This window comes from Synchiropus splendidus, chromosome 11 (assembly GCF_027744825.2).
Source record: "Synchiropus splendidus isolate RoL2022-P1 chromosome 11, RoL_Sspl_1.0, whole genome shotgun sequence".
NCBI classification, from domain to species: Eukaryota; Metazoa; Chordata; class Actinopteri; order Syngnathiformes; family Callionymidae; genus Synchiropus; species Synchiropus splendidus.
This window is the reverse complement of record NC_071344.1, coordinates 474936-502043: the sequence shown is the minus strand read 5'-3', so window position 1 is coordinate 502043 and position 27108 is coordinate 474936. Positions and strand designations below refer to the sequence as shown.

At 46.2% G+C, this 27108-nt stretch overlaps 1 protein-coding gene across 4 annotated transcripts; it reads left to right on the top strand.

The window, feature by feature from the left end:
• Nucleotides 1–1410: 1410 nt before the first annotated feature.
• mtus1a (microtubule associated tumor suppressor 1a) lies at nt 1411–26570 on the top strand. Of its 4 annotated transcripts, none has more exons than XM_053880068.1 (15): nt 1411–1832; nt 3492–5395; nt 6948–7149; nt 7637–7837; nt 8755–8856; nt 9262–9381; nt 12923–13116; nt 17366–17432; nt 19321–19535; nt 22270–22375; nt 22458–22531; nt 22591–22686; nt 24253–24369; nt 24434–24531; nt 25674–26570. In XM_053880068.1, exons 2-15 carry the CDS (start codon nt 3506–3508, stop codon nt 25885–25887), a joined length of 3696 nt encoding a protein of 1231 aa, XP_053736043.1. In that variant the 5' UTR covers nt 1411–1832; nt 3492–3505; the 3' UTR covers nt 25888–26570. The 4 variants fall into 4 exon arrangements, with proteins under 4 accessions (XP_053736043.1, XP_053736044.1, XP_053736045.1 ...); XM_053880069.1 differs by lacking the exon at nt 1411–1832 and adding an exon at nt 1870–2013; XM_053880070.1 differs by lacking the exons at nt 1411–1832; nt 3492–5395; nt 6948–7149; nt 7637–7837 and adding an exon at nt 8213–8497 and having other exon boundaries at nt 25674–26365.
• The last annotated feature ends 538 nt before the right edge of the window (nt 26571–27108 follow it).

Genomic DNA, 27108 nt, shown 5'->3' with positions numbered 1-27108 from the left:
TAAAAATGAGTTGACTCAGCTCCAGTGCGATTCACTGAATTTCTCCAAAAATGTCAAAACAGAATAGGAATGTGTTCCCATCCACTATTTCCATCGGATAGTACTTTGAAAAGACCTCAGAAGTGTAGTGGCTCAGTGTGTATGCAAAATGCTGTATTTTAGCACGCAGCACGACATGCGTGCGTTCTAATCTGTCAAATTGATGTTGGTCGTCCGTCTGATGGAATTTGGCTCAGTAGCACTCACCATCAGTGCATCGGTGTTGGCGGGAAGTGATCCGCGCACAGCAGAGGCTGGAGACCTTGCACACTGACACTGGTCCCCAATGTTCAACACGCCGAGCCTATTAGAACAAGAGCCATGATATCTGCCCGTTCATCTTATTGTTTCTCATTATTTATCACAGTGGAGCTGGTCAATGAAACACATTGGCTTTTTCACTTTCTGCACCAATAATGGCAGAAATGATTTTATTTTGTTTTTTTCGTGTGTGTGTGTGTGTGTGTGTGTGTGTGTGTGTGTGTGTGTGTGTGTGTGTGTGTGTGTGTGTGTGTGTGTGTGTGTGTGTGTGTGTGTGTGTGTGTGTGTGTGTGTGTGTGTGTGTGTGTGTGTGTATAGTTACCCTTGTGGGGACTAAATCTTTGAAACACACCTATTTGTGAGGACATTTTGCCAAGTCTCTGTCTAAGCCGGAGTTTAAGGATGAGGGTCATTTGAATTGGCTTTAATTTTGGTCCTGGTTCAGATTAGCCATTTGTTTTGGAAGGTTAGTGAGAGGCTGGTGAAAGTGCGAGGTCCCCATAAGGACAGGAGTTGTTCATGCTCAGTTGAAGCTTCCCTTCCCTGCCTTGCTAAAACCTTAAGGTTTGTTTTCTATTAAAGTCATCACCATTGTCGTGGTTGTTTTGACTTAAAAGCTCTGACTTGACTCAACGAGCAGCCTTGACCGGTCCGTCCTGGCCTCTGCCCCCTTAAGTGGATAATAAGTATATTCTGCAACATGACTTGCATCTTGTCTGAGGTTAAGATTAGACGGCGGTAGCAGGGGTCAGGGGCCTGGTCTAGATTAAGCCTGTGAATAGCCCGTGTCTTAAAGGTCTTAGAGTGGGTGTCGCGCTTCTGCTGTAGTGGTGGAATCAGGTGTCGAGGTGTTTGTGTCCAACCCAGTTCCTTCATGTCAGCCGTTGACTTCTGTTTGAGGAGGTGTGAAGGAGACTGCGCCGCTTCAATTTGTTGTTTCTGCCGTGCAAGAATGTGTGAGTGCCGCCGTGCTCTGCTCTGTGGCCTCCCGTCATTCTGCCCCCTTTTCCATTCATCCTCCTTTATAAAGAGAGACTTTGGCTGCTTAGCAACACTGCATGCCAACTCAGACGCAGGCCACGCCTCCTTCACAGGGCTCTGCAGGGATAAGGTAACATGTTGATTGCTCCTTCCTTTCCTCACTCTGTCAACTTGGGAGTAGATGTGGACGCGCTGCTCCGCTGGACTTTGACAAACCGGCTGCTGCAGGACTATGGCGGTCGGGACTTAAACCTCGAGGCCACAGCAATGACCTCCGCTCTGGAGCTGATGTTACTGATGCACCATTGACTCTGAACACAAGCGGCCGGCTGGGACTGGGCCCGGCGTGGAGTCACACGCGGCTACATGCCTTTGCACTGTTGGAGGATTGACCACTTTGCCTCTGTTGGACAGTTCAATAGCAATGCTGGCGAACTTTGAACAAGCAAGTGATCCTTGTCCTCACGCAGAACAAGAATCCTTGCCAGCTGGGGCCACACGTGGGAAGTTAAACATTGCAGCACACACCAGTGGTCACTTTTAAAGAGAAGGTAAGTGGTGTTGAGTTCTACGTGTTGCATGCTTGTGATTATTTTATTGCATAGGTACAGCACTGTAGTTTGGAAATCAAAGCCCAGTATCACCTTACGCCAGCATGCCGTGACTTTGGTGGTGTTGTGAGTGGGAATACGCTCCTGTCCAAGTGCCAGAGTTCAGTGAGCGCAGCTCAGGGTGAGACCAATGCGGCTGTTTGTCTTGCTTGTTAAACACGCGTCTGACAGTTACTATTGATTGGTGAATCTTGCTCATTAACTTGAGGCTTTTTGTTGTAACGTGCCAGCGTTGGCGTGTCTTTAATTGTCTGTGCATACAAGCGTGTACTAGTTCCTGATTCCAATAACATTTCCAGGTAAGTATCCGTTCACCCTTACGTATTTAACAACTGCTGGTATTTAGAGTTTCATGACATGAGCTTACTCATGTTGGCATGTTTGTTGTCACTCCACTCCACCGTGAGCTTTTAGTCAACCAGTCGCCGATCACTGTAATTACTTAAAATACGGCTCCATTCAAGGTTCATCCATATACAAAGCTGCAATGTACATCCATTCAGGACGATAATGGAAACTACTTCTCATCCTGAGGAGGAACGTGATGAAGTTTAGAAACAAGTCATCGACTTTGTTTTTTCCTCGATGACTTGTGTTGTGTCGCGTTGTGTTGTTCTGTGACCCTTGGAAGGAAACGGAAAGCTGTAGCCTTGGAAGCCATCCAAACACCACGTACACATGTGTAATGTCTTTACACTTATCATCTCTGATGTTTACCAACCTCCAGAGTGAATGACTGTACAGGTCTAGAACAGCTTAGCTGCGCTAAAAAACCCTTTCTGCTGTTCAAAAGAGACAATTCTTAGATAAGCTAGTTCATGTTGTGCAATTACCTCCCGCCGTGGAGCAGCACATACCAAGTTATTGATTAAGTCATCTTGCGTAACATTCTCCCTCGCTGCTTCTTGGTGCTACTTTTCAGGAACTGTGTGATCCAACAGTGTTTCTGTCTTTTAAAACAGAAGAAGTTGCTTCTGTTCTTGCCTGCCATGAAAAACCAGCAGTTATATGAGTAAAATTAAGGGGGGATCTGATGAGAATGTCTCAGTTAAATATTTAAAAAAATGAAGGTGAATTGTCCCTGTAATCTCAATAAGCACTGCTACACAATGAAGCCTTTCTGAGTGCCACTTAACATCCCACCTCAAAATGGGTATGAAAAGCCATGAGTGACATTTTTATTGTTTCCCACCCACAGTTGTTGCACTCGACATTGCAAATAGGTTTTTGAGCAGAAATGCACTAGACAGAGAAAGAAAGTGGGAGACATGACATGACTCTTCAAGTGTCTCTTGTTTTCGGTGAATGCAGCATGAATCATTTGAGCGTGCGGCTTGTGTTACCAGAGCTGTAATGGCTCAGTGGAGCACACACAGCTCAGTTTCAGCGGAACAGGTGTCCGCCTAATATTTTAATTAGCTTTTGGTAAAGCTTGAAGAAATAAGCTTCAACTCATTTATTCCAAGACCAGTTCAATGTTTTATCTTTTGACTTGAGATGGTCATTTTTTAAATGTCCTTTTGTGAGGAATGTTTTCAGCACTATTTTCTGTCTCCATATAGAAGTCCAAATTAAATGAGCGTCAACTTGTTTTCACAGAAAAGAAAGACTAGATGGATGAACCAGATCAGCGGATTACAGTGTGCCCACCTGTTGTGATGAAATGTTACCACGACTGCACGCAGGAGAGCGGCCTCCACAGTCCGAAGATGACCTCTGATGTGTCCGCTGAGGCTCAAGCGGATACCGTGACACGAGAAGACTTGAAGCTGGGCCACTTTCCAAGGGATCATTACAGTGACTTCTCAGTGTCCCCGTCACCTGATTCCTCCAGCAGTATTCTCATCCAGAGCGACCAAGAACCCAGGATCTCCCCTGACTTTCACGTGCGGTCGAGTAGCCATGGAGAATCTTCACCTTTGGATAACCAGCCGATCTCCTGCCTACAAGATAACGTGTTTTGTGATTCGCAATCGAACCTGAACCAAAGTTTTTTTTCAACTCCCGTGAGTAGAACTGTCAGCTGCTGGAATGCCAATTTGTGCCAGGTTTTTGATCGAGTAGCGTCAGCAGATGCTTTGAATCAAAACACGTTTGGATCGCCCTCCGGTGCTTCAACCTGTCCAGATACCACCGCGCAAGATGGCGAGCCTGCTTCCTGCACATCATCTGGCAAAGCCTCAGCGGAGAACCATTGCAGTTCTGGTGAAATGGTCATTCGAACCAACAGCTTTTGTCTGGAAGATCTGTCTCTCCCGGTCTTTTCTTCCCTGGAGGAGTCATTACTCTCCCCATTAGAAGTGTTACCTGAAGATTCTAAGCTATTATCAGATATTCTGCCCCAGCAAAGTGACTCAAAAGATGCAGATGGTAGTCATTTCCTTGGGATGACTTTCATTCAGGAGGAGAACTGGGGGCCCCAAACTGAGAGCAGGGATACAAGTTCTGATAACTACCTAGTAGCAATACCAAGTGCGGATGAAGGCTGCCTACAAAGGACCTTCTTTGTCTCTGATGCCTCTTCAGGAAACTGTAATGAGACACCATCTGCTCACAGAACAACAAGTGCTGAACAAGTCAAGACCCTTGTGTCCACGGTGGAAGCAACCAAAGATGGGGAGAATTATGCTCATGCTTCCACACCACTGCAAAACCTTGGGAACCAGATAAACGGCCTACCTTGCTTTTCAGAGTCACCCTGTACAGGTCAGCAAAAAAGCCCACGGTCCGTACCTAATCAGCTTAGGCAGGCCTCTAAACCACGTTTGGAAGTTGGCGGCGTAAAGGGAAAAGAAACTAAGAAGGCAACCATAACCAACCTCAAATCAAAAGTCAAACCGATTCATAGAGCAGCTGTGGCGACCCCTGCTGCTAAACACAAAGCACTGCCGCTGAGTGGGACGAGCAGAAACGCTGAAACTAGCAGAGGAAAGATCGCCAGGAGTAGATCCAAGTTGGCGGGTGTCGGTGATCCTCCCCCGACAACGGGGCCCACTGAGTCCACAGATGAGACTGAATCCTCTGTAGCTTTAAATGAATGTGCCTCATCACAGCAATGTGTCCCTGCTGGTTCTGAGGCCCAGCAGGCAGCTGCAGTCCAAGATCCCGATTCCCCGGCGCAGGGTCCTGGCAACCAGACCTTCTGCTTATCGGCCTTAGAAAAATCCTCTGACAGAAGTAGCCAAATGGAACCAAAACCAAATTCTAAGAAGAGCGTATTGGACAGAATTAAAGGCCGGCAAGGCTCAGCCACAGGTCAAGACAGGCCTCCCGTCCTCAAGATGCGGCCTCGGGGCTCCTCAGAGAGCTCCTTGTTGTCCAGATCCACAAAGGAGAAAAAGACCCACAGGTTGCCCAGCGCTTTTTCTTTTCCCAAAAAGGGTACGCACCAAGGCTTGACTAAACTTGGACCTGTGACTAATAATGCCCCTGCTGCACGCAGCGAGTGGGTGGAGAAGTCTGGCGTGAGCCCATCTGTAGGGCTGGAGGACCCCAGTCTTAAGGTGAGTTCACGTCTGTTGATTCAGAATGTAACGTGAAGTCAGCCCGTCAGGATGCACTGCTTGGCCAGGCGTGACAGGAGGGGGAACAGTCACACTCCGTCCACATTGGCATGAGTACCTTTGAATCATGCCGCCTGCTTGTGTGCCTGCAGTCTTTAGGCCCTGGAACACAGGGTCACAAAAAAGAGCAAAGTCTTTGATGTTTGAAGTTCACAGAGCTGCGTTAAGTGGTGTTATTGAATTATGTGTGTTGAATTTACTACTACAGTCTTTTACAGACTTGTGCTGGCAGCATAATCCAAAACAAATCCAGACTACTCAAAACATGATTTGTGCACTTGAATGTTGGACTAGTAATTACTAGGGACGTCCCGATCCAAATTTTACTGCCTCCGATTGGATTTTTTTGAGTAATTAGTCCCTTCGATACCTTTTTTTTGCAAGCTTTAGTTCAAAACGTGGATCTATGGAATATGGCCCCACAACTTAAAGGCATCAATATAATGCAAAAGAGGTATGACTTTATTAATCTTTATAGCAGGAAAAATATACATATATCAACTTACAATTCTCATGAAAAAAATACCAAAAAGTAATTTTATTATTTATTTATTTTTCCTTTTCAAAAGTGCTGTTCTAGTGCTGAGGTTGTTGCTACAATAAAGGATCTGTGGCAAAAGTGCAGAATACAGGCGGTTAAACATTTTAACAAAATCTTTGAAATACCTATAAATATTTTGAATCACATTGACTGTCAATCAAAAATGATACCATTGGCTCATTACAGTTAAATATTATTGAAAAGCCCTTGCCTGTCTTTGTATCTCGGATGCATTAAAGTGGCGATGTAGGAGAGTGGCTCCATCTCAACGTGGGGAGAGTGCTCTTCATGGTCTTGATTTCTATTTCACTGCCTTCTCGAGAGAAAACACGCTTCAGCACGTGTCAGTCTCTGCACTGACCGCCGTTGTGAAATGGCAGTAAGACTCAGGAAAGACGCCAGAGCTCCAAACGTCACTTGTAAAAGAAGAAGCGGTTGCATGAGACGAACGAGCGTGCGCACGCTCCCAAACCTTGCTGAATAACTCGCTTAGTACATCGTCCGAACTACAGTGCCGAGAGGGGATCTCGTACCTTGGTCCCAAAAGTCCATCAGGCGACGAGTTTTCCACCACCCAAAGTGGTTGGTCGTCCAATGCAATGAATTCGGCGATCCTTCTTGGAAACGTTCGTTGTTGTGGCTTTTTTCCTGACCTCATCACACTTGGTGGGGTTGTACAAATTAGTCGTGCTACAGTGTCCTTTGTGTCAAATGAAGAGCAGTCCCTCACAGCCGGCGTGTCTCTCAGTACGCGCCGCATACAATTACGTTTGATCAACTAGAGCGGGGGAGCTGCTGGAAAGGAAAGCGGCAGGGGTAAAGCGTGGCGGCGCTGGAAACCGCATCAGCCCGATCAGCCAAAAATAGGGTTTGTTTGATGGTATTGTGATGCCAATTCTTTCTCAAGGTCCTGGCCAATGCTCACTCCTACTGTCATTATTGTCATTGTAGTCCAGCAAGGCTCCAGAAACTCCTGTGGAGAAAAGCAAGGGATCGCCTCCACCAACTGAAAGAACACCAGTGTCGCAACCTTCACTTGCTCCTCAAAAAAAATCCAACCTGTCTGCCAGGCTGAGGATTGCACCCAAAGTGAAAAGCGAATCCACAAGCTGTAAGCCTTCAACACTACAAGCAAAGAAGAAGAGCGGTGCAGGTACAGTTTGTTCACCCTCAACATTAGATCCATCACATCAGTCACAACTTGGTCAACAGAGACGTGTGCAGTAGGTCAGTTTGACTTTGGGCTTGGCTGACTGATGATGCCGCTGTACTATGGTGGAGTGTTTACAGTTGTAGTTACACAGCTTCTCCATTAGAGGGTAATGCAAGGTACTTTGTTCTCTCAGCCTGCAGTCATGAGTAACTCATAATCTTCGATGAGAAATGTGATCTTAAAACAAATGTGTACAGATGATTCCACACTATATTTGCAAATGTGGACACCACTTTTTGTATGTACTGCAGTCCTTATGATGTGCTTCACATGTCCTTCATAAGCATGACCGTGTTTGGTGCATGTATTTGTTGATCATAATATCATAAATATAAAGTGTGGAGAAACACATATTTAGTTGTGAACAGATCTTGTAGTTAGAGCTTTAATTCTTCTAATATGATATTGCTGTTTTTTTCCATGGAAGGCAACCAAAAACCTGGTGGCGAGTCGTCACAGCGAGGTCCTTCGACAAGCCTCAAGCCCTCTCTACATGGACTGCGTAACCCCCAAACACCAGCCAGCCGCGCCTCCATGTCTTCCGCTACCTCTTCTGGTTCCAAACTGCCACGTTCGGGTCTTGCACTCAGTCGCAACCAACAGATGGAAGGAGCGTGTGGTGCGGAAGGTGAGCTTCAGGACAGTGAGTGAATGCATTTCCAGCAAGTGTATGCAGGGTGGGTATATATAGAGGTCAGGTCATGGCCTCCAGTCTGGCTGAACGCATCTGGATGTGCAGGGGAGGGGTGACCCACTTCACTCCGAAAATCTTCTGGCACAGCCTGTCTGTTCTCAAAAACCCTGTTCTCGGATGTCTTCATCACATAAACACAGCTTCATTGCTAATGAAGCCGCATATGCTTTCTGCGTCCTCAACATCCCAACCTACCGTAGCTCTGCGATTGGCCATGGTGGGCTATCTCTGCCTCGTACCCTGGATGCCCCCTGGGCTGCTGACTTGGTTGTCACGGCAACGGGTTCTGTTCCAGTCTAGTTCACACACGCGTGCTGGGTTGACCAGACATCGATCAGGAGCTGATATTGTTTGGAGCTTTGTCCTCTTTTATTCAAAAGAAACGGGCAATGGCTGCACACACAGGACTACGCAGCTGCACTTGGACCGAATTCCCTCCTTATTTCTTACCAAACGCCTCATATATAGCTCTTGGAAGCGCTGAGCACAGCTGCGACAGCAGGCTGCTGACATGCCTCCTGATCGGGTCGTATCGCTTTTTCATCGTTCCTTTGTTGGTAGCGTGCAACGGAATTAATACTAATCTTTGGAGAAGTAAGTAGATCTTGCAAAGTTCCCTCCGTGTCGATGGCCTACCACCATCGGTAAGCCAGTGGAGAGAAAACAAGGAGAATAACTGGCATTCAATTGATTTTTTTTTTTCTGTTATTCATTTATCGGAATGGTCATGCTTAAGTCTGAGCCCTAAAGCGCGTGCACAATGGCGTTCAGTATTGTGAGTGACTGTACTACTGTAATATACTGTAGGTACGATGCTAAATAGTTCAATCCTCTCGACCCTCCTGTGACAGTGTCTGGAAGCGCCGCACCAAAACAAACCTTCAGAGCCATGAGAAGTGTCTTTCTGAAGGCAAAGATCATCCCAACAGTGGCTGAAACTGCCAGAGGACCAAGTGAGTCTGCGCTTCGATACACAGTTCTTAGTCATTTCAAATCAACCTCACATCTAGTTATACCTATACAGAGAGTTTCTTCCTGAAGTTGCTTTTGTGAGGAAAGTTGCTCTGAGGAAATGGCATTTTTTTGTGTTAAGCTTGATGAGTAATCACTGCACACACTCCACTAGAAAAGCCCACATTGTTCCCTCTTCATGTTGTTGGCACTATGTGCTAATTTCAGCCTCTGATTTAATCAGTTAAGCCCTATCTCTCCTTCCTAATCTGACCTCATCGTTCATCAGCAGCAATGAATTGATTCTACCTTAAAAAGCTTTGGCCTCAGTTGTTCAAGTGCCGTCCTCAGAATGGGTCAGTTTAACTCCAGCCTGGTGTCTCACCTGGATCTTCTGCTCCTAACAGCCCTGTCCACCACATGCAAGTCTGTGGCCTCTGCAAGGAAGGGATTATGTCATCCAGCGCAGACTCCCCAGGAAAGGACTTCTACATCCAAACTTGTTCGGCTGCCTTTGAGCAAACCTGGTATGTGCCGTTTTTTTTTTGTTTTTTTTTTTACTATACCTGTCTATAGGGCTTTTGACGGTCCGGCTGAGAAAGAGCCTGGAGCCGTGGGCGACTCACGTAGGGGCGAGTGATGTTTGGTTTTCTGCTGAAGCTGCGGAGTGAATGAAAGATGAAGAGCGTCATGCAGGTCAAACCGCTTCAGTCCCCCAATGTAGTTGATGTAGTTGTAGAGCTTCTGAGCTCTTCGACGTTTACAAGTTCATGGTTTGAGTCAGCTTTATATTTCTGGTTTAGTATGGTGAGTTTGCAACGATTCAGTTCTTGAACATTCTTATTTACATTTCTTTTTCTTCTGCTGGTGGTGAATTTGTTTGACCTCACACCTTGCATTTTAGACTAATTTGGGGGGTTTTCAGTAGTTTACTATCTGATCTGTGCGACAGATTTGAGTATGTTTTTATTCATATTCAAGTGAACCCATGTGAACAGGTCAGCAGGATTTTAACGGTTTGTGATTCCCTGGAGGTCTTATTATAGAAACCGCATTCAACCTTGTGCGCGATAAACACAGGCCGATATGAGGAGATTATTTGAACCCGTTAGTGACTGAGCCAGTTGCGGGATTATTCCACACAACCTTGCCAAGAGCAGCTTGTCATCTCTCTCCCCCCCCTGCTGGTGGTAATGCGGGGTGAACGCCAGCGAAAGCAGAAAGGTGGGAGGCTTTAGAAATTTCCATTGGCTGTATTTCTGGCGCTGGCTCCTCCCTTCCCCTCCCCCTCCGCTCCAGCATCCTCGCTCTGCCACAGCACCGCCATCATCTAATGGAGATGCTGCTTCCCTCCAAAAGACTCTGGCTTCGCTCCTGCTTCCAGGATCAAGTGTTTTTTATTCTGTCTGCCAGCATTTCATCTGCAAACTGTTGGCAAAAAACGTACTTCGTTTTTTTTAATTTTTTTTATGGATTTCCTGTTTTTCTTCTGTGTTTCGCTCCCTGATGTGTGTGACATGCAGTTGATGCACACACTCTACTTTCCTTCTCTGGCTTTCTCTTCACCGAATTGTTGTTTATAACAGTGGCGTCCCTGTTTATTTGTAAAGCAATGTTATGGTCGCCGAAGCTCTCTCTTTCTAATATCCACGTGCGCCTGACGGCGAAAGGTTTACTTCGAAACATTCAGCTGCTGTCTGGATGCAGGAAGAGCACAGTGGTGTTCCATGCAGGTTCGATCATTTCTCTTGTCTCTTCATGTGCGTTCTTCTTGTGAGCTTTGCTAACAGAGACTTACTAGTCAGCACCACAGGAGGGTCAGCTTTCCTTCCTATCTCGCTGGGTCACTGGAGCACCTCACTTCAGGGATGAAGTATTTTTAGGAGGCAATTCTTTTGCTTCTAATTGCTTGTTAAATGTCTGATTAATTCTTGCTCTTTCGTCACTCATTCACTGTTGCAAAGTGTCAACACTTTCTCCTGCTAGCAGGGAGACCCGGCTCTCCTGTTTCACCCAGAGTTGAGCTGAGCTTATTTCGGGTCTTGAGGTTGCGCCAGCAGAACCTTGCAGTGTGTATCTGTCTCTTGGAAATGAGATCACCTTGTTTCCCGTGCACCGTTTCTAATTCTTTATTTTCTGTATTTAAGCTCTTGTTGTTGTGCTGTTCTGCTCCCTCTGCAGCACATTGTAAACAAGAGTTGTCTCTCACTCGCCACCACATCTAAACAAATGCTCGATTGTGACGTGTTGCGTCACCCGTCATGCTTTGTGCTGTGGTGAGATGTCCCCTAATAACTCAAACTGCTGACACAGCAGCAATTTTATAATCAGTCGTCACATTGTCAAAAGCAAGAAATGATCGACGGGATAAGGAGAATGAGCTTTCTTTAAATCTTGCTTTTCTTGCCATAATTTCTCATGTCTACACCCCAAGGTGTCGTGTAAAATGTGCTGCGATTTGGGTCAGAACATGTATGGTCCACTCTGTGTGGTGACACTTTTGACCAAAATAGCTGCCGGTCCTCTGTTGCCATGGCAGAGCTGCTGCCATGTCATTTGGTTGAAGACTTTGCTGAGGAGAAACACATCCATATCTGACTGTCTCAGACATGGAGTCTGTCCTTCAGTTCAGAACTTCATGCTGAGGACTTCCACTTGATTCAGCGCTTTGAATAATTTAAGACAGTGGATGGCGTTTAAAAGGCAACTCAAATCTGTGTCATGGCCACCTGCATTCTTCCACCACTTGAGCTGCAAATATGTTGCTTGGATTTCTCTTGGGTCGGTTGGTCATGAATGTTATGTGGGATTGTTTTGTCCATCAACATCTTTTCTGTCGAGTCTCCCTGCTACGGTAGGACCAGAGTTGCGCTTGCTCAGTGTTCAGGGATCATAACGACTGCCTAATGACTACGAGCACCTTGCACATCTCATGAATGTCTTGGTCTCTGTGCAGCAGTTCAACTTCCTTTCATTGTGCTGATCGAACTGGTGACGTGCTCTCCTCTCTGAAGCTTGGAAGTATAGCTTTAATGTGTTGGATTTGTCAAATGTTAAACACATAATTGGCTCAGTTGAAAACTCCATGAACAAGGTGGTAAAAATAAAGCTATCGAGTGGCATCACCAGTGCATCAGCTCAGCTGTCAGCCTCCCACCAGTAAACAAGTGCTGATGCCGGAGTTTCCGCCGCTGAACCAGCAGAGGGCGCTCTTTGACACGTGAACTTTGGAGCTACTGTCTGAGATAAGATTGAAAGAAAATGCCTTGATGATTTTATTAGGTTTTTTTTAATTTCTTTTAATTTTCATTTTATTTTTCATACATTTTCAAGTTCGACTCTGAGATCATTTGCCATTCTATTCAAGTGAGGGTTTTTTCCTCCCCCATCAACATTGTGTGTCACATTATTGCCGTCAAATGTCTTAAAGGTTTTTTGGTAGTTTCTGGGTCAGTCAATGTCATTTGCTCGGCCATCATCTAATGATGAAATGCTGGCATCAGAGTTTTCTGAAACACCCTTCAGTGTTTTGCAATAGTAGGTGAACTCTCGACATGCTGTGTGCTGAATCAAGTTTTTCTGGCAGTGGCTCAGCTAATATTTGTCCTGCTGTTATAAGTGCGGAGGGATCTGGTGGCGAGGGTGTATGGCTTCGTTACTGCAGCACAATATGAAGCTGGCTGCTGTCACTCGTCCGCTCTGTTACATAAGACGGCACTGTTATAGAAACACCTCAGGTGTCCAATGTCAGCGCTTAATTTGAAGTTCATTTTTATATCGGATGTTTCACTTTCTAGTGACTATTGTGTGCTTATCCAGAGAGATGTTGACATGGGCTTGGTGAGAGTCCAGAGAGCAGGAGATTAGGAGGTGCACCACTAATTATATTCACAGAATCCATGCATGAGCCACTGTGGGGATCATCCGTGAGCCCGAGAGGAGAGCCGGGCTCTGAAAGTCACAGTTTGTGGTGGGCGGGCGGGCGGGTGGGTGCTGACTTCAGATCGGTGGGTACAGGTGTGGGCATGATGATCAACGTGGTGACATTCAAGACATGTTCCCTCACAGTGGACAAGAAGACGGCCAAGACCGGCTCCCGCCAGCAGCAAGCCTGCCCCAACAACAGACCGCCGGACGTGGTTCCGTTGGAGTTACCGGAGCACGAGAGAAAGACGAGGATCGACCAGCTGAAGGAAGTCCTCGCTGCCAGAAACCGGGGTTTTGAGGCCGTCACTGTCGTCTTGAAGCACACTTTGACTGAGGTACGCAAGCTTCATAAAGTGTTAAAAATAAAATCACGACTCACACAACGTTCATTGAGAGCACTTGGTGGGACGGGGGTCAACACTAATTTATCGTTTTTATTTCTTCCCACGTCGAGAAGAGAGTGATGCTACGTGTTGGCTCACAGTGTGTAATATTTAGGCGCTTATACATCTTGTCTTAATCCTTGATGTTTATTCTATGTCTTTGTTCAATTCCTTTGAGTTGGTTAGTTAGTTAGTTGAGTTTAAGCACGTTAGTGAAGAGGTACTGCATAATTCCATGCTATTTTGCAGGTGTATAGAACAGTTATCACCGCGCTGCGTTGCCATAGTCACCATGTCTCGTGTGTGCCTGCTCTTCAAATAACTGTGCACTTCTTGCTTGTGCGTGCGAGCGATTGTGTCCTGCCCCCTGCGGACGTGACTTCAGAGTCTCCGAAGTGCTGATGTTGACCGTGCACAGCGTTCTTGGTTATTCAAAGTGACCTGGATGATGAGAGCCTATCAAATGTTTGTTTTGGGATCTGTTTCCTGAGCTGTGCCATGTGTTCGACTTCTGGGAACTATGCAGCCCGAGGGATTACGCTTCTCACAGTGCATTCCCAAATCATTCACAAGCTCATCAGACCTCTTCAACCGCCATCTTATGATCCCTCGTAGAGCCTTCTCACCGTCACCAGGCTGGAAGTGTTTTCAATCAATGCACCAGACACAGCGGAAAGAATGTTGACCCTCTTCATCCCATTTGACCACAGGAGTCTATTTCGGTCGGCCTGGTTAGTGCCACGGTGTAAGGTTTTCACACTCGAGTGGTGCCAATATTTGCACGACAGATGTTGGTGTTTATATTTGGATCCCTCTTATCTCTCATTCGACTCCTTCCATTCACCAAAACATCACTGCAAATTCAATTGACCCTTTTGTTCAAACGGACGGGTTCGACTGAGGTCGTGCTGATGTTAACACGCAGCTCAGCTGTTAGCCTATGTCAATGTTTGTACGGTGTTCTTTCATAAGTTAGTTTTTGATACTTCAGTCTGACTGAAGGACTCGGTAATGGCACTAAACCGGCCAGTTTGTTCCAAGCTCAACATAAGTTGTGTGGAACTCAATATTATATAGGTATAGTTCCACATAGTAGTCGTTACAAACTGTTTAATCTTATGCTAAGATAACGATTTAACTAAATGTTAACGTTTGGTTAGTTAATCCTGCTACTGTAAATAGGTGTATGCAGTGTGTGTGTGTGTGTCATTAAAGGTAATGTACTCAGTCTGCAACACTAGTTTCTCGAGTGACAGACTTGATGATCAAATATAACACCATATTAGAAGCTGCTGTTATCAGTCCATACATTGGTACATTTACCTGCATTGTTGCATTAAGCAGCAGGAGGCGCTGGCATTCTGCACGATTATCTGACAAGTAAGCAGACGGTGACAAGTGAATGAATGTCTTCAGACTTCATATTGATGGCTCTCTACTGAATGTCTACAAATAAAGTCGAAAAGAAAGTCATTTATACTAATCTAATGAGAGTTTTCTTTAGATGTTATAGTTTTGCTGTTTGTCATTCTTATTTAACACTATAGATGTTATTTTGTATAATGAATTATTGCTTGTTGCACGTTTTCTTCTCAACTATAACCAGTTTAGTGTTTACCTCCTAATCTAATCGTACTCTGTTGGTCTGCTGTAATCTGAACCAACTGAAGGAACAACAAGTATTTTGTATAAACTTCAAAAGGAAGTCATATTAATACAGTATAATAGATATAAAAGTAACCTATAACTGTAGATCTTGTCAGTCAAAGTCTAGACTTCTATATTTGCCACCTGTTGACCTGTGTTATCTGAGCGCTGATATTTCCAGACCACTGTTTGATCCCGTTTTAGTGATCGCCGTTTCATTTCCTGGTTTTTAGGTGACGGTGTTGTGAAAGCCACCGTGTTTTAAAAAGCCACATGACACTTGTTCCTCTTCGACGGCGTCAGTCTCTGAAGATTTAAACATTGCTACATGAATTTAAACCTCAGTGTCTTGATCACCAGAAGAGTTCATTGTTCTATTTTTATAACGCTGTTTGGAAAGTTGGTATATTACAAACAATATTTAGCTTTTAATTTGTCAGCATGTTTTGTCAGGAACGAAAATCTTTATTTGGATATTCAACTGTTTATTTTACTAATGATGGCAACTATGGTCTTCACATTGAAGAGGTTCATATTGATCACTGCGCTCTAATTTTAGTGCTGTGGTCTCGAAGCACAATGGAATCTGGGAGCCACTTAGAACGCCAGGAATAGGAGGCAAGAGCTCGTCATTGGTGTGAGAATGTCCCGGCTGCTGGCTTGATAAGGCAGCACACGCTTCACATGGAATGCCGTCTGCTGTCACTGGACAGATGAGAAAGCTTTACTTTTCAGGAATAACATTGCCCTTGTGTTTTAGACCAAGTGCAGCCTGATCTAGGGCAGTGATGCATCGATCTGGATTCTCCTGGGAGTTACTCTACACCAGACAGGAGTCTGATACTTGGCTTTTACTGACTGAATTTAACATGCCATTTAGATCGGCTTGAATGATCCAAGTATGCCATGTGTCAAAAGACTTACTTTTTAAGAAACCCGTCGTAATGGTGGCTTCTGTAGAAACACGTTTGTCTAGTTCGATTATTTTGTGAAGTCCTCTTTATATTTAATTCTCACTACGTTGTTGAAATAAGGATTGAGCTGACTGTAAGAGTGTTAACTAGCCTTCGCTGCCTTTAATCTTTGCCCAAAGTTCCATCTGAAACGTTCGGCGAGGCTTACATCTGTGGACCATCCCTCCAGAGGACCTGCAGGTGTCTGTAGTTTTTTAAAAGGCCTTCTCCTCCACTCTTGTTGTTATGAGGCTGTAACTCATCCACACCAATATTTGTTGTGTTTTGTAACTGCTTTGATTTGGTTTTGTGCCAGTAAGTCCAATTTTGTTAGCGTAGCTCAGTGACTGCTGCCTTGATCAGTGTGACACGATGACGCTGGGCTGGTAGAAACTAGTTCATTCTGGCTGTTTCAAGTTTCTAATATTTTTATTGAAACAATCCCCTTTGACATTTAGTCTTCTAAGGATCGAGATTTTTGGAGGTTTATTTGTGTGTATAATTCGGAGTCCCTCTCAGCGCACGCTTCCTTCTGCTCATACGTGTGGGATGTAAATCTCTAATGAGTATGTTGTTGAAGATCGGAAAGACTCCCTTCACGACTGGCTGAATTAACAGAACACTGGTAGGTTTGTCAACAAGTGGCAGCTAAGCACGTGGGCAGGTGTGGAGTCTGTCGTGTTGTTTATCATCAGCCAGTGAAGAGCAGATTCTTGAGCAGCTTGAACATCTTGGGAAGAGCGGGGGATGGTGGTAATGAAGCCTCTCCCTGAATCCCCGGGGAAGGTCAGAGCACAAGTCCAGCTCCATCAGCGTGATGTCAGCCAGCCCCAGTCCAATTTATCAGTTGCTCCACCCCAGCAGCGCCGCCTTCCTGCCTGAACCTTAGTGGTGAGGAGGCAGTTCCTCCATGCGGCTTTAGTAGGTGCAATACGGTAGTGCACTTTGCAGTCAGGCACCAGTGAGGCAGTGAAGCCAGTTGTGTCTCAGATGTAGTCGGAGCCGCTCGCGAGGTGGTGCGCCCACCTGGACCGCTGTTTGTCCAGGCGGGTCTCAGGGGAGGGAGGGGGAGACACAGGAGCCTCGGGCTGAAACTGGATCATGGGCTGTTCTGGGAGCAAATCGTGTATTGGGGCTTCCTGCACTGCAGCACGGGTAACTGCTTCTATGTTTTTCCTTTTCTTCGCGCAGGAGGGCAGGCTGTTCTTGTTAAAGACCTGCTAACACGGTCTCTGGACTGCTTCTATTTTCCTCATTTCCAGTTATGGGTGCTGCCTTTCACTCCGCGAGGGTCTGTGGATAAGGAAACACTTGCGCTGTTGCAGTGCTGCATTACTGCAGAAGAAGTTGGTGAAAATGGGAACTAAACTGTTACATCACCAGAAAACACATTCCAAAAGTGGAGCATTGCTTTAGTTGATGGCAAGTTTTCCTCCGGCTGAAAAACATCCCTGTGATGATGTTGTATCAAGGTGTTCCCAAGTCCATCAACTTTCAATCATTACTGTATCCTCTTTGGCTGTTCAGGCTGTTGACTCAGTTGCCTTGGCCGTGTTTAAACAAAGACTTGATGAGTGTGTTGTGTGTTTACATTTCTGCAGCGTGATGAGGCGACGCGGCAGGGCAGGGAGCAGTCGCAGGAGCTGGTGGACCTCCGAGGAGAGCTGGGTATGTCACTCACCTTGCTGTGTCCTACAACCTTCCGCCCCAGAGGCCTTTGTTACGGTCGTGATGGTGGCATATTAGCCTGTGTGTTTTCTCTTGTCGCCTCCGTGTTGTGATCGTTTCCACACTGGAACAAAGCCAATCTCTTTCTCTCACTGTGTGGTTGTAAATCTTGCGTTAGTCCATTCCTGAGCCTGACCTCTGACCCCACTCGCCCTCTCACCCCCCCGCTGCCAAGTCGAAAGTTTACAAGAGGCGCTTTCTGGGAGGCCGAGTTTTCACAGGCACATTCACCGTCAAACAGCAGCTGTTATCCTTGGCTTACGTCTGGCTCCGCCCCTTCCCACCAAACATCACACTCACACCCCCTTTTCCATGTCAGCATCCCATAGCGCCTCGGGACTTTCACATGATGGCTCTTACATGCTGAGCACTCTTGTATCACCGCTTAACACATATTGAACCCCAGGCTAGGTGTGAGCGCCACACGGGGGTGGGTCATAAGTGGAACATTCCAGACACAGCACCGTCCGTCATTAAATCCTGCACTTAAAAAAATCACACAAAACAGTTGCATTCATTCACTTAACTGCAGTAAAGTAGCACTTACATTGTCCAGGCAATATATTTGTTAAGAAGACACCAGTCGTTCTTTTTGGATTCAGCAGTCAAGTTGACAGCCTTCCATGAAATTGGCTTGTGAGGGCCAGCTTTTATTTGGGCGGTCGTTACTAGCTTTGGGGTTGCAATATACAGTAACAAATGATCCCTCCCACAACTGCTTTGCGCTGCAGCGTGAGTGGAGGCAAGAGGGCGAGCAGAGGTCTGCTGCAATGATAGCCTCCCACCACTAGATGGTGCCGCCTTCTTGTTTGTGTTGGTTGGATCTGTTTTAATATCATTTTCATGAGTTGTGTTTGATGTGGCTCCGCACTTAAGTTTAACTTTCTACACAATCATAACAAACTTATGGCCTGGCTAGCTGAGCATATTATTGCCCCATCAAAATATCAGCCCTGGTTTTGTTTTGGTTGCTGAGCCCTGACATTTCCAGACCCCTGTTTGATCCTGTTTTAGTCGCCTGTCTTTTAGGATTTCAGGTGACAGCGTTGTGAAAGCCACCGTGTTTTAAAAAGCCACATGACACACCCCTTTTTAAACCCTGTCACAACTCAACATTTCAATCAGTATAAATAGTCGCCAGTGTGGGCGTGTCTGGTCCTATAACTGCCAGGCTGTTATCAATAGACTCTTTCTCATGATGAGAGCTGAGTTAGCCTGGATGCTGACATGTCGGTTCCCTACCGTACCACGTGCTGGTCTGTAGTGTTGGCTGGATCGGAGGGGCTCAAATGACATCTTTGTTTCACACAGGCAACAGTGAGACTGGCCTTGTTCCGACCCATGGCTTATGACGTTGGCCTCTGCTCCTGAATCTCCACCCTCTGTTCCACTGCGAGTTGGCTCGCACCTGCATTAAAGTTATTCAGAGCTGCGTCCGACAGCAACTGAAATTCCCGTCATGTAGCAGGGTTATATAAAACCGTTGTCCCACGGGTCAAGAGTAGCAGCCACGCATGTCGGCTGGATATTTAACATGACTTCAGCCTGTCTTGCTTCACACAGCTGTCTGTCTTTCCGTCCAACACCCTCACCATTTCTGTCCGCTGTGTTTACACACCAGCGCGTGCGCTGCAGACGGCTTGTCCAGCCGCTCTCGCTCCAGATATAAACAGAGCAGTGGAAACAGTTGAGCTTGCCTGGCGGAGAGACCAGTGGAAACCAGAAGTTTCCACAAATGTCATTCTTAAACAAACAGCTACGCGATACTCCAGATTTCATAACAAAGGTCTTCGAAGAGGCTGCGAGTGACCGCAGGTTTGTGTTGCAGTCAGCTCGGTGAACTCGGCCGAACGCCTGCAGAAGGAGAAGGAGGATGTGCAGCGCTCTCTGGAAAGTGCGCTGCACACGCTGCAGGAGCAGCACCAGAAGGACCTGGAGCAGGTGGAGAAGAGACTGCAGACCTTCTATCAGGCCGAGTGGGACAAGGTCCACCTCACCTACCAGGAGGAGGCCGACAAGTGCAAGGCTCGCATGCAGGAACAGGTCAGTTTACTGTTCAAGGTTCCAAGGGTCTGCTGATGGCAGTAGTCCCTCACTTTATTTTTTTGTCATGTCTTATATTTTTATGAAGTTGCAGACAACTTTCTCAGTATACGGTAGTTTGTGTTGTTCAGGGACACTCCGAAGTAATGTTTCATCAGCTTTATCATAATTGCCACCGGATGAACTAGTGAAGAGCTGGAGGGATCAACTAGTGAAGAGCTGGAAGGATCAACTAGTGAAGAGCTGGAAGGATCAACTAGTGAAGAGCTGGAAAGATCAACTAGTGAAGAGCTGGAAAGATCAACTAGTGAAGAGCTGGAAAGATCAACTAGTGAAGAGCTGGAAGGATCAACTAGTGAAGAGCTGGAAGGATCAACTAGTGAAGAGCTGGAAAGATCAACTAGTGAAGAGCTGGAAAGATCAACTAGTGAAGAGCTGGAAAGATCAACTAGTGAAGAGCTGGAAGGATCAACTAGTGAAGAGCTAGAAGGATCAACTAGTGAAGAGCTGGAAGGATCAACTAGTGAAGAGCTGGAAGGATCAACTAGTGAAGAGCTGGAAAGATCAACTAGTGAAGAGCTGGAAAGATCAACTAGTGAAGAGCTGGAAGGATCAACTAGTGAAGAGCTGGAAGGATCAACTAGTGAAGAGCTGGAAAGATCAACTAGTGAAGAGCTGGAAGGATCAACTAGTGAAGAGCTAGAAGGATCAACTAGTGAAGAGCTGGAAGGATCAACTAGTGAAGAGCTGGAAAGATCAACTAGTGAAGAGCTGGAAAGATCAACTAGTGAAGAGCTGGAAAGATCAACTAGTGAAGAGCTAGAAAGATCAACTAGTGAAGAGCTGGAAGGATCAACTAGTGAAGAGCTAGAAGGATCAACTAGTGAAGAGCTGGAAGGATCAACTAGTGAAGAGCTAGAAAGATCAACTAGTGAAGAGCTGGAAGGATCAACTAGTGAAGAGCTGGAAGGATCAACTAGTGAAGAGCTGGAAAGATCAACTAGTGAAGAGCTGGAAAGATCAACTAGTGAAGAGCTGGAAAGATCAACTAGTGAAGAGCTGGAAAGATCAACTAGTGAAGAGCTGGAAGGATCAACTAGTGAAGAGCTGGAAGGATCAACTAGTGAAGAGCTGGAAGGATCAACTAGTGAAGAGCTGGAAGGATCAACTAGTGAAGAGCTGGAAAGATCAACTAGTGAAGAGCTGGAAGGATCAACTAGTGAAGAGCTAGAAAGATCAACTAGTGAAGAGCTGGAAGGATCAACTAGTGAAGAGCTAGAAGGATCAACTAGTGAAGAGCTGGAAGGATCAACTAGTGAAGAGCTAGAAAGATCAACTAGTGAAGAGCTGGAAGGATCAACTAGTGAAGAGCTGGAAAGATCAACTAGTGAAGAGCTGGAAAGATCAACTAGTGAAGAGCTGGAAAGATCAACTAGTGAAGAGCTGGAAAGATCAACTAGTGAAGAGCTGGAAGGATCAACTAGTGAAGAGCTGGAAGGATCAACTAGTGAAGAGCTGGAAGGATCAACTAGTGAAGAGCTGGAAGGATCAACTAGTGAAGAGCTGGAAGGATCAACTAGTGAAGAGCTGGAAGGATCAACTAGTGAAGAGCTGGAAGGATCAACTAGTGAAGAGCTGGAAAGATCAACTAGTGAAGAGCTGGAAAGATCAACTAGTGAAGAGCTGGAAGGATCAACTAGTGAAGAGCTGGAAGGATCAACTAGTGAAGAGCTGGAAAGATCAACTAGTGAAGAGCTGGAAGGATCAACTAGTGAAGAGCTGGAAAGATCAACTAGTGAAGAGCTGGAAAGATCAACTAGTGAAGAGCTGGAAAGATCAACTAGTGAAGAGCTGGAAAGATCAACTAGTGAAGAGCTGGAAGGATCAACTAGTGAAGAGCTGGAAAGATCAACTAGTGAAGAGCTGGAAAGATCAACTAGTGAAGAGCTGGAAGGATCAACTAGTGAAGAGCTGGAAGGATCAACTAGTGAAGAGCTGGAAGGATCAACTAGTGAAGAGCTGGAAAGATCAACTAGTGAAGAGCTGGAAGGATCAACTAGTGAAGAGCTGGAAAGATCAACTAGTGAAGAGCTGGAAAGATCAACTAGTGAAGAGCTGGAAGGATCAACTAGTGAAGAGCTGGAAGGATCAACTAGTGAAGAGCTGGAAAGATCAACTAGTGAAGAGCTAGAAAGATCAACTAGTGAAGAGCTGGAAGGATCAACTAGTGAAGAGCTGGAAGGATCAACTAGTGAAGAGCTGGAAGGATCAACTAGTGAAGAGCTGGAAGGATCAACTAGTGAAGAGCTGGAAAGATCAACTAGTGAAGAGCTGGAAGGATCAACTAGTGAAGAGCTGGAAGGATCAACTAGTGAAGAGCTGGAAGGATCAACTAGTGAAGAGCTGGCTTTCTCATTGCCGTAACCCTTTCCCCATCCTCTCACCCTGAACTGAACCATCCAAAACACATGGCTGACCTTAACCAGGTCCAAACCGAAACCCAATTATAATCAACTACTTTTTACCCTCTAATTCTTGTGAGGACAGGCCAAAATCTCCCCCCAAAGGGAAATGTCCTCACAGGACGGTGGCTGAGGTGCAGCTTATTGCCATCACTAGGTGGCAGTCCAGACCCAAAAGTTTACTACTACTGCCATCATGTATGACTGATGGATGCGATTGTTCCCTCAAAGTCACGGAGGTGATGTTAAGATGGTGTATTTCTTCGTCACAGCTCGATGAGCTACAAGCCCAGCACGAAGCCATGAAGGAGGAGCTGGAGAGAAGCCACTCCCATCAGCTGACGTGTGTGAAACAACAGTGTGAAACATCGCTGGAAGGTAACACCAAGATAGCCAAACGACATCACATGACTTCGCACCAGGCCTTGAAAGTCTTGCCGTGTGACTGTCCAACTTTCAGAGCTCAGGAAATTCCACAGTCAGGAGCTGGAGTCGCTGGGCCGAACCGTGAAGGAGGCCGAAGCCACTCTCACTGTAGGTGTTGGGTGACCAATGATGTCTTGATGTCAACTGAAACACGGACACTTTCAAAGGTGCGGATCCAGCAGCTGACCGAGGAGAACCAGGTCCTGCAGGAGAAGCTGACAGCTGAGGAGAGTCGCAGGAGAGAGCTGGCTGAGAGGAGTCAGGTACTGCATTCATCCCAGACCATGGTCTCACCTCATGACTCCACTGGAGTCAGAAAACAAATACTCCAGAGATAAACTGCCCACCAGAACGCTCAGCACTTTGGAGTCATCTGCCTGTGAACTTTGGGGCAAAATGTAGTAATAACCTAGTAATAATTACCTGATTTTTTTTTTTTTTTTTTTAACCCCTATTGACTTTCATATTTTCAACGTCTGTCCTCCTCATCTTAAATTATTTATTGACTCTTATCCAAGACATTGGACCAATAAGTGTCCTGCACTGTAAGAGCTGGAACAAATACGTTCAAACTGTCATGTCGGTGTAATTACTAATGCAATAACATACAAGCCTGTTCATCATTATTTATTCATTATGTTTATTTTTATAGCCAAAAATGTAATCTATTTAAAAAGTGGAATATATTTCTGGACTTCCTAAAAAATAGAATCAAAGAAGAACTTGTTGAAGACTAATCTGCACGATTAGAATAAAGACACATTTTATATGCAAGTAACCGCTGGTGTGCTTGACTCCTATTCACATTTGTTTGCCAACAAAGTCACAGTTGGTGTTAGTTGTTAGCGACAGCAGGAAGCACAGCAGTGAGTGGAGGCAGCTCTGCTGCGTCACCGTCCCTCTGTTCTCCGACCGCTCGCCCTCTTCAGTCTGCCTGAGAGCTTCATGTTAATATGCTCCTCCCTTCTGTCCTGAACCGCCACAGCCCAAGATCTGCCGTGAGAGAATCAATACTGGCAGCAGCTCACGTCCACAACTGTTCTGATAGTTGTGTGGAGCGTGTTCTCGTGATTCAGCTGGGCGGGAGCCTCGATAGAACATCTGCACCGTCTTATACTCTGAGTTTTGTCAGTGAAACTGAATCACAAAAAGAAACACACCTCCTCAAAGGTCGGCAGCTCGCTGCTGCAATAATGCATTTCTGGTTCATGTTCTGGGGTTTGTAGCTTCTTTTTTGCTCATTTTTCCTGAGTTTGTCCTCCAGATGTTATTTTAAAATAAATGATATTCTTATTGTGCCTCTGATAATATTGATACATATCCATCTTGAAAATTGGACCAGCTTTTTTTATCCTATCACATACATTTTTTTACACATCAGGATTTAAAGTTATGGTTTTGTTTCTAATCGTTTGAATGGTTTCATGTCTTTTTGTGAATTAAAGGCGCTTTGTCTTTTTGTTTTGAATTTTACATGAATTTGTGTTGATGGTCTTAAAATAAAAGAAGTATAGAAATATATATTTAAGTATTTTTATTTCATCAATCAATTAGGTAATATGATGAAAGTCCGTTACAAAAAAAATGTTTTTCTTCATTTTCTGGCCTTTTCATCAATAATAATAATAATAATAACAGTCATAATTTGGAGACGTCACTTCACTGTCATTGAAATTTAAAACCCTGCCTCTGGAATGGAAAAAGATCCTGCTGTTCTTCACTACTTGAGTTGATTTTACGCTTGTCCCACAGCGGTGACGAGGCTTTCTGAGCTGCTGTCCTTCGTATTTGACTGTCGTCCCTGAACAGCCTGCTCCGTCTCCCTGCAGAAGGACTCGCGCACCCTCTACCTGGAGCAGGAGCTGGAGAGCCTGAAAGTGGTGCTGGATATCAAGAACCAACAGCTGCACCAGCAGGAGAAGAAGCTGATGGAAATCAACTCACTGGTGAGTCGGGAGCTGACTCAGCAGAGGGAGAATCTGACTTTTCAATCTGACTTCCTGTTTTCAGACAGAGAAGAATGTGACGCTGGACGAAAGCCTGAGGAAGGTCCAGCAGGAGAATGAGGATCTGAAAGCTCGCATGGAAAGACACGCCGCCCTGTCTAAGTGAGTCTGCCTTATCTCCATTCCGAGGGAAACCCGAGCGGTGTTCTCCTCACTGCAGAGCCGCTGAGTCACTCCACGCTCTCTTGCTGTCCGCTCGCACGACACCTGTGCACAGCTGGGGGAAACATTGGCTCAGGGTTGAGGAAACTATTCCCACTCTTGCTCATCTATCCAAGATGTCACACTCCGCCTGCTGGTTCATTAAAAGTGCTCTTTATTTATTTATTTATTTAAACAATCAGCTGGGCATTTCTGTTGTTCATATAACTAAATCAGGAGTTACTTCCTCTACATGGGCCTGTGGCTTTTTGTCAATGAAACCATGGCAGACTGGCCACACACAGACAGAGCGGGCTTCGGTCCCAGGCCCGAGTCCACTTGACGTCGTGGACTCTGTCGGCGACTTCATTTGCAGGAAGTGACGCAGCTGACCGAAACAAATGGTCTCGTCAGCGTTGACGGCCAAATGCACCAACGCATCACGAGATTCATGAGTGTCGAGGGACAACAGTTTTCCCTTTCTGCCACCTGGCAACTGTCAGCTCACCTGATGCCATGACTGTGCTGATGAGGCCACCGCACCTCCCTGGGATTTTTCCTCATATTTTAACATCTCTAAATTCATCTGCATCTCAGTTTGAACTTGCAGTTAGAGACCTTTAGCTTCACAGGCGTATCGTTCTCTTGTCAGTAAAAATCTCCTGTGGTTCCTAAACCTGTTCCACGATGCAATACAGATGGATGAAAACAGTGGTCGGCACCGCTGAGCCAAACGGGTGCTGGGCCTTTCCCAGCGACCTGCTGGAAGTCCTGACAGAAACCCCCTCCCCAAAGATAAGAGAAACTCAAGATGGCTGCGCCTGATCGTAAACAGGAAGTGTGGTTTGAAACTGTGAAATGCACCTTTGTGTTTCCTCCTCATCCGATGGGTGCGATCCACCATAAACCACAGACTTTTTTGTTAATTTTACACAAGTGCATCTCTGCACAACACGACTGCCCTCTGCTGGCCAGAGTGGGTCTTTTGAAAAAACGGAGCAGAACTGCCCCTCGGAGCAGCGCGGGAAGCGAGTTTTGCGTGAGGCCAGAGTGCCGAGGAACGTGACTGTTTGGTGGACTGACTGGTGTGCGTGCCTCCACAGACAACTGTCCACCGAGCAGGCCGTGCTGCAGCAGTCGCTGCAGATGGAGTCCAAGGTCAACAAACGCTTGTCCATGGAGAACGAGGAGCTGCTGTGGAAGCTGAATAACGGGGAGCCCCACCGCGTCTCCCCCGGCTCCCCATCCCACTCCTTCAGCCTCCAGTCTCCGTGCAGGTCCAACATCTTCTCCAGCCCCTCGGTGTCACCCAGATAACCACGGGCCTCCGCTCCAGACTGAAGTTACGGTTGCACAGAAGCACTTAATCCGAGGCGGCGTCCTCTTTCTTCGCCTTCTGACTCGGTGGATTTGAGGGAATCTCAGGACCTACTCGTGGTGAATCACTGTTTTCTTACGCCTGCTTGGTGGCACAGGGAAAAGGACTTTTCCTCACTGTAGAAGGGCTTCTACTCCTTCCTCACGGACTGGCGTGGGACTGTGAAGTCACCTGTGCTCAAGAGATTTTCATTTGTCTGTTGTAAGGGACCAATCCAAGTCTTTGCATGTTGAGTTCTGTCCACCACCCCCGACTCAACCCTCTGAATGTGCTAATGCAGCTTTAACCTTTGACCTCAGGCTCAAGGTTGGCCTTGGAAGGGTCTCAAAAGAGTGTGGAAACTGGGTGTGTGTGTGTGTGTGTGTGCACCAGGTTTGAAATATGCAAGTAATAAAGTATTATTCTCAAAGTGTTGGTCACCAGCTGTTTTGTGTTGTCGCTCAAACCCAAGTATCCAGCAGTGGCTTGTTTTGGACGACCAATGGGAAAATGTTGTGGCGCCGAACCAAAGAAAGTTCTGGGCTCGCATTCCACATACGGAGAGTATTAAGACGTCAGTCTGGCACGCTGATCCTTTTTATATAAGCCAGTCGTCATGGCAGCAGGCGGACCTGCGACCTCAGACGGAGGTGGGGCTGGTCAGGGAGATGAGCGGCAGGACTTCCATCCCACCACATCCTCGGGGGCGAACGTATTGCCGGGTCGATCTCTGCTGCCTGGAGATGGAGCCCCAGAACTCCTCACCAGGGAGGCATTCAACTGAGCTGCCCACATTTTCTCCACGGATGTCTGAGATGCTCAGCAGGGCCCATCTCTTCCTCACACCCAGGCCAAGAAAACTCACGTTGACCAATTGCACTGGCTTCTTATTCTCTTGGCTCAGCTCTGTCTTCACAGACCCATTGAGAGCTTGTAATCCGGGATGATGTTGTGGGCGCGCTTGTCGTCAAGGATCCCGGACCTGTGCAGTGTGTGGACGAGGGTAGCGGCAAGTGTCCGAATATACCGTGGTAGAGCCCATGTCCACCGTCTGAATACAGGCACTGACAACCAACCATGCCACAAATTAGTTAGTGTTAAAGAAACCAACCAAAACGTCGTGTTCACTCATCTCTACGACGATTGTTACCGAAACAATCCATCACTGGTGAATCCATCTA

Coding starts and splice junctions, on each gene's coding strand:
- mtus1a (XM_053880068.1), top strand. CDS start 3,506: ATGGATGAACCAGATCAGCGGATTACAGTGTGCCCACCTGTTGTGATG. Junction 5,396..6,947: donor TGGAGGACCCCAGTCTTAAG/GTGAGTTCACGT, acceptor TTGTCATTGTAG/TCCAGCAAGGCTCCAGAAAC. Junction 13,117..17,365: donor TGAAGCACACTTTGACTGAG/GTACGCAAGCTT, acceptor ACATTTCTGCAG/CGTGATGAGGCGACGCGGCA.